At 30.8% G+C, this 14168-nt stretch overlaps 1 protein-coding gene across 3 annotated transcripts; it reads left to right on the top strand.

Annotated features, from left to right (window-relative positions):
• The first annotated feature begins 943 nt into the window (after window positions 1-943).
• On the top strand, window positions 944-9282 carry LOC124833596 (SPX domain-containing membrane protein At4g22990-like). 3 transcript variants are annotated; one of them, XM_088112516.1, is made up of 12 exons: window positions 944-1095; window positions 1217-1332; window positions 1594-1687; window positions 1780-1900; window positions 2131-2442; window positions 2746-2850; window positions 3000-3454; window positions 3782-4083; window positions 6364-6539; window positions 7390-7580; window positions 7826-7959; window positions 8727-9282. In XM_088112516.1, the coding sequence occupies exons 3-12, from the start codon at window positions 1635-1637 to the stop codon at window positions 8963-8965; spliced, it is 2088 nt and encodes a 695-aa protein (XP_087968642.1). In that variant the 5' UTR covers window positions 944-1095; window positions 1217-1332; window positions 1594-1634; the 3' UTR covers window positions 8966-9282. The 3 variants fall into 3 exon arrangements, with proteins under 3 accessions (XP_087968642.1, XP_087968644.1, XP_087968643.1); XM_088112518.1 differs by having other exon boundaries at window positions 964-1116; XM_088112517.1 differs by having other exon boundaries at window positions 964-1332.
• Window positions 9283-14168: the final 4886 nt, after the last annotated feature.

The raw sequence follows: 14168 nt of genomic DNA, 5'->3' as shown, positions 1-14168 counted from the left end.
TCTATATGAACATAAATTTAGAATAACCAACTGAAAAATAATTTTTGCCTCTCATTTATTAACTATAGTGTTTTGAAGAAATTTTCCTTTGAGGAAAGTATTTTTTTAGAAAGAAAAAACGTCTTTCTATACATCACTTGCTATATCTTTAATTTTAACTAACATTTCAATATTTTTTGGAAAATAAATTATGATTGAAAAAAAAAATCTCACAACAGAATTCAGTTATTATAATATAAAATATAATTTTAATGTAGAAGATATTAATTTTAACCTTTTAAAAATATTTTGTTACGATAAATTAAATATTTACTTCTTTTTGTCTTGTATAAATTAAAATAGGATAATCTGTGAATCATTTTGAGTTAATTTTATGAACTCGCATTTAATTTTACTTAAATAATAAGTAAGTTCAGTAAAACAAGCTAATACGGATAACCTATTCAAAACATTATAAAGTTAGAGATCAATTCAAAAAACTGTTTATAAATACCTGAAATTAAACTATTTTAATTTTTTAACCATTAAAATAGTACCAATTTATTTTATTTTATTTGGGTGAAACACACTTGAAATTAAATTATGGCGGCTAAGGCATAGTGAGATTTCTATTATTCTCTGTTCTCCAACCTAATTGAGGCACACCTTGTCTATTAGGACTTTTCTTCTCAATCATTTTCTTTCTTCTTTTCGATAATAAGTTTGAGTTCTAAAATTTCTTTTCCCATCTTATTCTGAATAATTAACTTAAATTAATTATTATTTTCAAATAATGTATCATCCTTATAAATCAATTAATATTTCTACTAAAAAATATGGTTAAAAAAGTTAAAATATTCGCTTTTCTTTTCTTATTTTTTATGCGTCTTTTATTTTTATTATTATTATTTGTATTTTGGCATCTCTGGCATCTTCCTCAATTATATAATAGTGATGTTTATTGAGAAACAAAGTGATACTGATTGTTGTTAGTGTTCCCTTTGTTGGTGGCTAAGAATCCTCCGCAAAATCAAAGGCCGAAAGCAGAAAAAAAAAAAGACAAAAACAAACAGAGATCGTATTTTTTTGTTTGAGCTGGAAAGCAACTGAACCCCGGTTTGGCTATTAGATTCAATCGTACTTTTCAATATTTTAAAGTGATTTTTATTTCAAAATCTTTTCTGTATGCATGTTAAAATTTTTGTTGTAATGTTGTTGTGTTGTGTGTTCTGCAAAGGTTGCGTATTCATTTCAGTAACATGTTGAGTATGCATATCGAAGTGGGTGTGAAGATTCAGACGCTGTGAAGCTTGATTTTGGTTCGCCAGTAATTCTGAATTGTTATTTGTAATTGTAAGTAACATTTTCATGCCTTTGATGCTTTTTTTTATATGCTTTCGGGCCTTGAAATTGGTTAGTGTCTCTCTGTTTGCCGTTTAGCGTTTTTGTTACCTGAAAAAGGAGAAAGATTAGTGTTGCATGTGGGATTAAGACCATGTTGTGTTGTGCCTGATTAAAGTGGTTCTTTTTGAACTGAACTTGTTTTGATTTTCATGGTTTTGGTTTGGATATGATGTGACGAGTTTTATCCTTTTTAATGGTTGATTGGTTTAGTTTGCGTTCACTGAGTCCTGCCTTTCCCATTGCCGAAAGATATGGTTGCCTTTGGGAAGAAGTTGAAAGACAGACAAATTGAAGAATGGCAAGGGTAGGTTGTGTTGGGGGTTATAAGCTTCTGAGTTCTATTTCGGCCCTGCGTCAATGGTACTTCAGGTTCATAAGTTTGATTTTTTGTTACAGATATTACATAAACTACAAACTCATGAAGAAACGAGTCAGGCAGTATGCCCAACAAATTCAGCTTGGAACTCAAGATCGGCGGCATGTACTCAAGGATTTCTCACGAATGCTTGATAATCAGGTTTTTCTGTTTTCTTTGTTGAGTGCTTAATTACGCAGTACGGAGTGGAGGTGGATCATTTTTCATTACTCTGAATACTCAAATTAGATTCTGGTTATCATTAAGGAATGAATGAGGTTATTGTTTAGAATGAATCACAACTTTTATCAAACAATGTTTTTGTGTTATGTTTTTGGGGAATCTTACATGTTACACACTTGTTTCAATCACTTCCTTTGGTTGCTATTCAGATTGAGAAGATAGTCCTTTTCCTGTTGGAGCAACAAGGGCTCTTGGCAAGCCGGATAACAAAGCTTGGAGAGCAGCGCGATGCTCTTCAGGAGGAGCCTGAAATAAACAAAATAATTGAATTACGAGAAGCTTATAGAGCATTGGGACAAGATCTATTAAAGCTTCTCTTTTTTGTCGAGATCAATGCTGTTGGTTTGCGAAAGATATTGAAGAAGTTTGATAAACGCTTTGGCTATAGATTCACAGATTACTATGTCAAAACTCGTGCAAATCATCCTTACTCCCAGCTGCAGCAAGTGTTCAAGCATGTGGTAATGTATTTTGTTCAAGCATGACTTTTACTGAATTAAATATACTACAAATGAATTCCCATATAGTTGATAGAAGCCTGATATGTTATGATAAAGAATAAGGGATTTCTCCACTCAATGCTGTGCCTAACTTGCAGAACATCAAGGGTTTTGATCTCTCAATGCCCAAAGATCTAAATTCTTTCACAAATACCTCAATTCTCTAATTATCCATGCCCCAATTAGCTAACCAACTAATTCATGGCTAACTACTAATGTGGCTTACCCAAAATGAATATTGATTGGCTGATATGGGATTTGTAGGGATTGGGAGCTGTTGTGGGAGCCTTGTCCCGCAATCTTCATGAACTTCAAGATCGTCAGGGGAGCTACTTATCAATTTATGATCAGCCTACCCTTCCCCTCCAGGTCTCTTTTGGTTTACTTTACTCCACTTATGCCTATTTTGTTTATGTTTTCTTTCTTAATGTTCTCAGCATGCTGCTAGTTAGGGTAGCACTGTAGTAGCTCATGGTTTGTAGAGATTTTTCATATTATATACTTGCTCTTGTATGCAGGATCCAGTCGTTGATTCAATAAATGCAGCTGTTGATAGGTTAACTAACTCAACAAACTTCCTTAGCTTTTTGGGGCAGCATGCGCTCATTATGCAAGAAGAGCTTCCTAGCCCTATTGAGGAACATGTTGATGATCAACGATACAATTTTATGTCTCTTCTACTGAACTTGGCAAACACATTTTTATATATGGTCAATACATATATTATTGTCCCTACAGCAGATGATTACTCCATGAGCCTTGGGGCTGCGCCAACAGTTTGTGGTATTGTGATTGGGGCAATGGCTGTTGCACAAGTGTTTTCATCAGTGTATTTTAGTGCATGGTCAAACAAGTCATACTTTAGGCCTCTTGTATTCAGTAGCATAGTTCTTTTTCTTGGAAATATCATGTATGCATTGGCATATGATGCTAGTTCAATATGGATTCTCTTAATTGGTCGCCTTTTATGTGGGTAAGAAATCTTTCATTTCTTATCCTCCTGCCATTACTTGATGACCATAATTTATATTATTGTGCATTAACTTTAGATAAGATAAAATCTCACTTAGTCTCAGTACTAGTCTTACTACCATTTTCAGGTATTCAGAATAAGAGACCTTGTAAATTGACTGTATGGAAAAGCTAATCCTAATTGGAATTAAAATAGGTTATAAAATAGTTTTTAAAATAGGAATCTTAGAATACCATTATTTTCATGTTATGCCCAAATTATGAAAAAGTATGTTGACTGATTACGATCATGTTGAGGCTATTATGTAACGCTGGACTGTTATTACAGATTTGGATCTGCCAGAGCTGTTAACCGGAGATATATTAGTGATTGTGTGCCATTAAAAATCCGCATGCAAGCATCAGCAGGTTTTGTTAGTGCCAGTGCTCTTGGAATGGCTTGCGGTCCTGCATTAGCTGGCATACTGCAAATCGATTTTAAGATTCACAAGGTTACATTTAATCAGAATACCTTGCCTGGCTGGGTTATGGCTGTTGCTTGGCTGTTATATCTGGTATGGTTGTGGATCACTTTTAAGGAACCTTCTCATGCAGCCGAAGAGGATCACACACCACATCAATCAAATGATGGTACTGAACTTATGTTGCATCATCTTGCTACTTATTGTTTAAAATTTTTAAGTATTTGATTGTTTCAGTTTTTGGCTTAAATTTTCTGAATATCATGAATCTGTTTATCTCACTGATCATTGGTTTAATTTAAGAATCTTATACATAAATGAAAGTGGGCTACAGTCATAATCGATTGTATTCTTCATCAAACGTGAGTAGAAAAAGCTGCTCTTCAAAATAGTTTGGTTATTGGAACTTTTAGCAGCAACAATGTGATGCCTGCATGAATCAAATGATGCCATTAATACTATATCAAAAAAATAGGATTTAGTAAGGACATTTAGATCTGGTTATTTCTAATGGTTTCTCTTATATTTTAATTGGTTTTCCTACTCTACCTATTTATTAGCTATTTTTTGTGTGATAAACTTTTTTTATTGATCTTCATTAACCTGTTCCAACTATCTTTGATGTGGGATTCTGTTTCAATGGGTGCTACCCCTATGTTTTTTAAATACATTTATTCCTGAATTATTTGAATGGTTGACTAAGTAATTAGTCCGGACTTGGGAATTTTAAAAATCATGAAGTATGGGTTTCCATTGTTGTAAATGGTGCTCAGCATGTCAACATTGTCTCTTGAAACAATGATCTCTCCCTAATTGATTCTATTTTGTTTATTTTCTAATTTTTGTTGACATGATTGCGGATGAATCAATGATGTTGGGAACCAATAATTGAAAAGAGAAAGAAAAGAAAGGTTTTTATTGAATAGATGTTCTTCAAGGGCTTTCCCCTTCACAAAGAGCTAAGGCTCAATCTACAAAATTCACCCCCTTTCCCCTGACTCAAGAATATTCTAACTATCTTAACTTATTTCTCTTCTCTGTTTATCCTAACAATACACTCCTCCATAAATTATCCTGTGGCTCATCTTCATACCCATGATCTGAAAGCATTGTGATACTGTCCTATCATAGGGAGGGAACCCACTGTCTACTGCATGCAAAAGCAAATTCAGGTTTGGAGGTTTGGGCGGTGTTGGGAATGAGAGTAGTTTTTGTATAAAAGTTTCTGAACCCAGGAAGTTGAAATTCCAAGGTTCCAATGTCATTGATGTTCCAACCATCAAATAAGATGTATATCTTGATTGGTATTTGTGGTGAATTTTGATTTGTGCCACTTCGGTTAAAATACATGTTATATTATTGTAAATTGCTTTGTGTTCTGTTAGGTTCCTGAGTAGGAAACCTAATTAACCATGATCACAGTAGGTAGAAAAGATAATGCAAGAATGAATTTCTCTTAATAATGGTAATAGAATTCTCTAAACAAGGGTAGTTGGGAGCATAACCTCCCTCACAAGACTGTAGCCGCCTGTTAACAAACTCAATAATAAAAAACATAACCCTAACACTAAAATCTAGCTCTATTTATGTTAAATATTTCCCTAAAATATAACTCTATTTATTATAAATATTATACTGAACATTTCTCTAGAATATAGTTCTATTTAATATAAATATTATATTGAATATTTTCCTAGAATATAACTCTATTTACTATAATTATTTCCCGCCCATCTTATACTGACTGAAATATTTGCCTAGGATATAGCTCTATTTACTATAATTATTGCTAAATATTTCTCGCCCATCCTAACGGCTACAAAAATTAGGATAGTAACTCTTCCAACGTTCGACTCGAGCTCTCACCGCCTTCCATAGTTCGGCTTGACCTCTCCCCGCCTTCCACCGTTCAGTGCCCTTCTTCTTCTCTCATATACTTTCTTCTTCTCTCCACCGTTTGTTGCCCTTCTTCTTCTCTTATATACTTTCTTCTTCTCTTTTATACCTTCCAACCCCTAACAACATCTATTACCTTATATCCTATCATGTTTTGATCATATTCTACTCTATACACATCAGAACTACTAAGCAAGTCATATTCAGGAAACTGGCCTTAAAATCTTAAAAAGGCTTGAACGATTAATCTCTATATTGGCTATTTCTTTGGAATGCTATATCTAGCCAATTGGTAACTCTTCTGCAAAAATATAAATACTGTGCAAATAGTGGAATAACAGGTTATATTTCTGTCCCCGATGGCCTATATATCAATTCCATCAACCATATTTATGAAAACAATGTGATTGCATTATTGATACTCAGGAACCTAACAATTATCACTTTACCTTATGTCGTAGTTATATGTAGTGTATTATTTGTCACGAGTTTTATCATTCTGATGAGCCTCAATATAAGTAATAGAAAATGATGTGCTTTTTCGTCTGCCCAGAAGTAAACAGTAAACTTGAAAAAGGCCTAAAGCAACCATTGCTGATTAGTTCAGAGACTAAGGTAGATGAAGACGCTGACCAAGATTGTGATGATAGTGAAGAAGCTCCAGAGGAATCTCGCCAGCCAGTCAATTCAATTGTAGCAGCATATAGACTCCTTACACCTTCAGTAAAGGTTTGTTAGAAACCTCCCTTCACAACAATTTTATTGGATTCCTATTGATAAAATATGATATAGTTTGAATGTATAAACTTTAAATTATTGCTAATGTTAAGATGAAAAACGAATTATTGATGTGAAAGTGATAATTGTATGTTCCTGTACAAGTACGAAACACTTATTTATAAAATAAATACAAATGGGACATTAAAGGAATTAAACTGCTAATTGCATTTTATTATACTAGTTGGTTTCTGTCTACTAACTAAAAAATGGGAACAGATTTTTGTGCTACTTCAACATAACAGATGATTCACTTTTGAAGTTTCTTAGAACTTGGGTATGAACTATAATCTCAATTCTACAAAATTACCTTATAAGGCAAGGCTGACATCTCGTTTATATATTCTATTTTAGTTCTATTACTGGTTGATATGAGATTAAACCACCACCCTATAGTCAACCACCAAAGAGGCTGCAACTTAGGCAGGCATTAAGGTGACTTTTCAACACTTCTCCTCACACCCAAGACTTCTAGCCTCGAGCATGACAAATGCACGTGGCCTAACAATGTATCTATGATAGACTTTGATGCCAACTTAGAATTTAGGAGAGTTTATTTCAATCCACAAAATTGGCTTGGAAAGTGATTTTTGCTGCACTTAACTAGAAGTAAATACTAAAAATAATTCCCTAGCATGTTTTAATCACCACGTGGTGGAGCTAATTTTGTAGAATGGACACTTTCTCCTCTCATGACGTCAAGCATTTCTTGAGATGATTCTTGTACAGTGGAAGATGATGGTTTGATAAAATACTGGGAATTTAAATGATTTATCTGACCAAATTTTTGAAACATCTGCAGGTTCAATTATTGATATATTTCATGCTCAAATATGTTATGGAGATTTTGCTATCGGAATCAAGTGTTGTTACAACATATTACTTCAACTGGTCTACAAGCACAGTTGCAGTTTTTCTTGCTTGCCTTGGCTTGACAGTTCTTCCTGTAAATATTGTTGTCGGAAGCTATATAAGCAACATGTTTCAGGACAGGTAAATGTGTAATAAAACTCATAAGCAATTTAATTGTCATCCATAATCATGTTAACACTTTAGTTCGATTTGCCAAAACATACAGAATAACGCTTGTTAGTATTTAATAAAATCTAAAGGAAAAATTTCCTAGAGATTTAGATCCTCACTCTTAGTCTGTTACAAGAACCATTTAGAGATTAAAAACTTGTTAAAATATTTTCCGCGTGTATCTGAAAGATTACTTAATTTTAATCTGTTTTTAGGCAAATTCTGCTGGCATCAGAAATTATGGTTCTCGTAGGTGTAATACTGAGTTTCCAAGCCATCATTCCATATTCTGAGCCACAATACGTCTGTTCGGGTCTCCTTTTATTTGTTTCTGCAGAAGTACTTGAAGGTAAGATCTTATCTTTATCATTTATAATCATGGATAGGAATGTATTGTAAATGCAAAGGAAGAAATTTGTTAAGATTCCTACAATCGTAAGGAATATGACAATAATGATGTTAGGCAATAATGATTTGTTCCATTATGTGAATTGAAATTTCGGTATTAAAAACTGATAAACATTTCCGACCTTTTAGCATCTGGAGCAGTATTATACTCTTTGTATAGGAGCAATAAACGGAGGAATGTGTTTGCTTTTTTCTATTCAATTTCTGAACGTGGTTGATGTTTGATGGCTATAATTATCTAAATTAGATTTCTAAATCACATATTTTTAGCTTCAAATGCTGTCATATATTCCCCATTTCATTTTTTATTATTTTCTTGAGGCTTTATATCGCTTCTTTTGATGGATTTCCACCATTTTTTTGTTTTACAAATTTAATGGCAAGACTCAGTTGTAATGCTCATGAAACAAATTAGGCTTTTGTAAGGCTCATTTGTTCGCTTCTGCATTTGCTCAACTAATATATCAATCTTCATGAGAATACTATTGGCTTCATTATAGCTGCGTAACCCATGATCAAATGGTCATTTAGTGATAAAACCTGAGCTATTGATGCAAGTGGGATAAGTACCCAATGTAATAACTTCCGCTGACAAAAAAAATATCAAAAGGGTTTTGGTAGTTGCTGATGTAATGCTTATATTTTTTGTTTTCCTCTCCAGAATATAGTTCTTGTTCTGTATAACCTTTTAACATTCATCCATTCCAGGTGTCAACTTGTCACTGCTTTCGCGAGTAATGTCATCAAGGCTTTCTCGTGGAACCTATAATGGTGGACTTTTGTCTACAGAGGCTGGAACACTTGCTAGGGTGGTTGCTGATGCAACTATTACCTTAGCAGGGTATGTGCGTCAGAGTTTGCTCCTTAATGTGACCCTCATTCCTTCACTCTTCATCTGCATAACTTCCATCCTTGCAACCTGCTTTACCTACAATTCTTTATATTGAGTTCTGTTTCTGATGCTGATATTGATACGAAGAGAGGAGAATGTTCTTCAGCAAAACCTCAGTCTCCACACCAATTGGCCCTGCATTCATTCCCACATTCAATATTTTTTATCAATAAAGTCTTCAGTGGCTCCATGAAGTTGGAAAAGTAGCTAAGGCTCATTGTCTGTAGATTGTCCAAATGTGTATTCTTGTTAGCATGGATTTCCGTATTGTCATCTTATCATTTTACTGTAGAGATGAATTGCTTTGTTGTCTTTTGATAATAGAATAGATCTCTGAATGGTAGAAATGAAATGAAATGCTTGTTATTGTCTCTTGGCATGCCTTTTGTTTTCACTTGGTATATGATGAGTAGTAACATGAATGAGTTGAATTATTTATATTAATTACTGGATCAAATTAGATTTATTTATGAATATTGGTAAAGTTTGAATTTTTATTTGATTATATAAATGGATTATGCTTTAGGACCCTTCTTTACAAGGAATTCTAGAAGATAAAAATACAAAAGCATCATTATTCTCTCTATTCATTTGTTTTTGTCGATTATTAGTTCCAATAAAAGAATATTCTTAGTCATTTTTAATTGAATTTTTCATTCTAATAAAATCTTTTATCTATTCCCAAAACGAACTTAAGATTTTACCTAATAAATTATCATTTTACTCGAACTAATTAATCATCATTTATTCATTCTCTTAGGTTGTGCAAGAGGTAAAGTAGTGCAGAAAATTGCTTTGAGCTCTTGTTTTAGTTCACCCTGTAAATTTTTTATTGTATAAAACTTAACACTGCAAAGAAGCAAATGTATGTAGACGTTTGGATGTTTAATAGGTTAGATTACAACATTTTGATATTGATATTTCAATAAATTTTTAAATTATTAGTCTTAAGAAAGAATAAATAAGCTGGAACAAACATACGATTAGCACAAGCAAGAAAATTATTTTGGCCAAACTACTCCATTTTTCCTGTGGTTTTCTCTATTAAAAATCCATTTCATTAAATATGATTTTTATTTTAGCTTATATTTTTAAAATTTTTCATATTAGCCTTCCATATTTTTTTTAACATGGACTTTAAAATTTGAAAATTTGAAATTTCCTATCAAGATTCTACGAAAGTAAATAAACTATTATTATTATTATTATTATTATTATTATTATTATTATTATTATTATTATTGTTGTTGTTGTTGTTATTAAAAGACATCCACACAAATATTCTGGATGCTATAAAGTTTCCTCATTAGATTCATTCCAGCAAATCCATTCAAATACTAAAAAACGAACACACTTTTTTGACGCTTTCCAGTTCTTTACTATTGGGTAAATTCATGTGGAACCATTGAATGAGTGGATCTGTTGTGCTTGTGTCTATTCTGCAATTTCACTTTCTTATCTTTGAGAAATATATATCTGTACGCACTTGTATTAATTTTTTTATTTGTTAAAAAAATAGGATGTTTTTTCTTTAATTTCAAGTAAAGCAGCAAATTTGGATATAGAAACAAAATGCTATGAGAAAAGACTATGGTGATTTATTATGCGTGAATGGTAATCCTGAAAACATGTTTGTCATCATTATCCTCAATTAGCTAGTCGTTTGTAGGACAACTATCTTTCTACATGGTGTTTGTGGCTTCTAAAAGTCATCTAAATTATTTTCTTATACAAACTAGAATCCTACTTTAAATTCCTCGTTGTAAAATTGAGACCTCCACCACATATTTGATGTAATCAATACGTGAAAAAAATGATTGTTCAATTTCAAAATAATTGGGCATGTGGTTCTTACTTCACTGTTTCAAAGAGTTTGTCTTACGTGACACATATATGAGGATGGCCAACACATATAAATGTTCACAGTAAAATATTATTTCCTCTCCGATCAAGTTTTTATGGATTTGTTTTTGATATATTTCAAAAAAATTAACAAAATATCTTATTGTATATAAACTTATATTCATATCTTATTTTGTATTATGTAAAACTTTATTTGTATTCAAACAATTTTATATCAAAATCAAAGTTATATATATTTAAGTAATGATTGAAACTTGCATAAAAAGATTTTGAATTTTCATCTAATATGAAACATATGAAAATAGTTAGACTATTTTTACTTAAATAGTGTGCTTACTTTATGACCACATCTTGATTTATTTGAAGTTGAGATGTGATTTATCATTGATTTTGGATCATAAGAAGTAAATAAATTTCTTTGATATTTTTATTTATTTATGTTGTTGAATACCGGACATGAAAATGGAGAGTTTTTAATCTTTATAGGAATATTGAATCTTGTGGAGAGTATGCAAATAAGTAAAGTGGAAAATGATTGAGTCTTCCCCTACTCAAAATTCATGTCACAAGAAAAATGGTCATTATGTCTCATATTGGGTGGTCTATTCTAGACAAACATCAAATATAAGCATATAAATGGTCCTAGTTTTCTCTTGGTGAATATTATGTAAATATTTATATGTCTTAATTGTTTTTGTGGTAGATATTATATGGACATGGTTCTAGCTTTTTCTTGATATGAGTCAAAAATTTAATTAAAATATTATTGATTGGTATATCTCGTATGTTAAAAATTTATATAATATATTATCTTTAATTTTTAGAATTATTCAATATTATTATATCTTTTTTAATATTTTATATATTATTTAACTTTTCTCATATATTAATGTATTAGATAAAATAGTTACTTTGTTTCTTGAAACTATGGATTTAAATTTAAAATTATATTTATACAAAAACTAAATCTTTTAGAAAAATATGGATTTGGAAATCCAATTCAAATTAACTTTACATAAAGAAAAAATGAATTGAAATATAAAATCCTATCTAATATTTGAATTTGAATTTATAAAAATACAAATATTTAGATTTTCTGTTTTAAAAATTGAAATTGTTTTCATAAAAGATATGGATTTGAATTTGAATTAAATTTTCTAAAATTCAATTCATGATCACTGGTACTATAGACTTATATCCGATCGAAGGACAACGCCAAAACGGATGCAAATGACCGAGCGGTTGATCTGGCAGAAAGTAACTCTTGACCGCTCGGTCCTGACAACCATTGAAGAAGAGTTAAGGCATAATTAATGATACAATGACAGTTAAGGCTTGCATTAATGATCATTAAGAGGTAAATTAATTGGTCAGATTCTTTTAAACTCTATCAATAAGGATTTAATCTCGAGGTAAACTCACTTTTGACTCATCATTAAATTAGCAAAGGCTTACATATCACTTTTGACTCATCATTAAATTACCAAAGGCCTTTGCAGAATACATTCTGATTCTCAAGTCAGAATTTCTCTTTGTAGGCCTTTGGTAGTTTAAAAGAATTTGACCAATTAATTTACCTCTTAATAGCAGTCAAGAACTGCTTTCTGGCACATCAACCGCTCAATCATCTACATCCATTTTGATGTCGTCCTGATCGATCATGTGTAAGCCCATATTAACAATCACTTTTCAATATGAGTCTCTTTCTCCACTTTTTATTTAGGTTCCGCACTGTGACAGCTTAAGAGCTTCTATCCATTGCAGTTTTGGATCATTACATCCATTAGTAAAACATGGGTTTCTTTTTTGTAATTGCCTTTTTAGGCTCGTCTTCCTTTTGTGTACCATGCATTGCTTTTATTTTTTTAGTAACTATATATTTTTCTTACAAGATTTGAAAACACCATATCAACAATAAGATTTTTATCTAGGTATTGTTCCAAAGTGAGAGAAGGCATGTTTGTAAAAATTACTTGGACATTCAAATCAGGGATATGTGCCAATGAATAATAAATACTGTAAAAATAAATCTAATTAATTTATCTCATTAATAATACTATTCATATTATGTTTATGAACTCCTACTTAATTGAACATGATTTATATCGATAATCACCTTGATTATTTTGCTTAATATTATGCTAATATGCTTTAGTTGTTAACTTTAGTTAATCACAATCTGCATCTATCTTTGCAATGTATTAGATCGACATAGCACACTACCGAGGAAATCTTTATCGTCTAAGCATAATCCGAGATAGTATTGGAAATATTGGAAATATAGTCTGAAATACTGATCGAATATCCATGATGAACTTGAGCATACATATACATATATATATATATATATATATATATATATATATATATATATATATATATATATATATATATATATATATATATATAAAGAAAGATAAATTAATTTTAAAGAATTTATTACAACAATATCTCTCATTATAAATTATCATTAATTATCACATAAAACTTATTTCATACATGATTCCATCAAATCAAATCTATTTTATACATTATTTCAAAGCATTTTGGTCTACACAAAAACCTCGTATTCAATCAATACAAAATAACAACTAAGTTGTTTCTGGGAAGAATTGTAGGTATATGTCATACCAAGAATTAACATGTAGCTCTTTTCTAAGAATTTTTAATGTATAAACAAACCTCAATTCCAAAGTTTAGTACGTTCATCAAACAAAACTTGTAAATTATGAGGTTCATGTTAAGAATTTATTGTATTGCCTTACTCTGCTAGACCATTAGACCATTTGATACACAATGTTTATGCTTAAGTTGTTATTAAATGCTTGTTACATTAGGTAGTTAACATTTTATGTATTTTACTAGAGTTTGTTAAGTTGCTAACCTATATATGTAGTCTTTCTAACATTTTCAGGGTTTAAGAAATTAAGTTTTGAAATCTATATAACTTATTCTTTTTTGTTTGAGCATGTCATACTCATAAACTCTCTTTGGATCGATGCATTTAGTTCTTGTATATGTTCAAGGAAAAGTAATATATATATGTTAATGTGTGGAATTTGAATTACACCGTTTTCATATAAAAAAATTGATTTAATTATAAAAATTATACCTGTTCATTAACAAAATTTTAGAGAAAAAAGGGATTTAAAGTTTAGGATAAAAGTGAAATCTAATTTTACCATAATGTTAAGACTAAAACTATACTTAACTTATAAAAAAATTAGCATTTTATCTTTTGATATATATAAAAAATGTCTTATTATTCTTAAAACTAATAAACTTAATTTAAATTTAATTTTTTTTAAATAATAATTAAAATTTTAATAAAAGGATAAATAATACACATATTAATATGTAAAATAATAAAAATTAGGGTTAAATATATTTTTATC

Source organism: Vigna umbellata, chromosome 4, assembly GCF_029865625.1.
Source record: "Vigna umbellata cultivar VRB3 chromosome 4, Vumbellata_1.0, whole genome shotgun sequence".
Taxonomy (NCBI): Eukaryota; Viridiplantae; Streptophyta; class Magnoliopsida; order Fabales; family Fabaceae; genus Vigna; species Vigna umbellata.
Note: the sequence above shows the minus strand (reverse complement) of the source record. Positions and strands in the feature narration are given on the sequence as shown.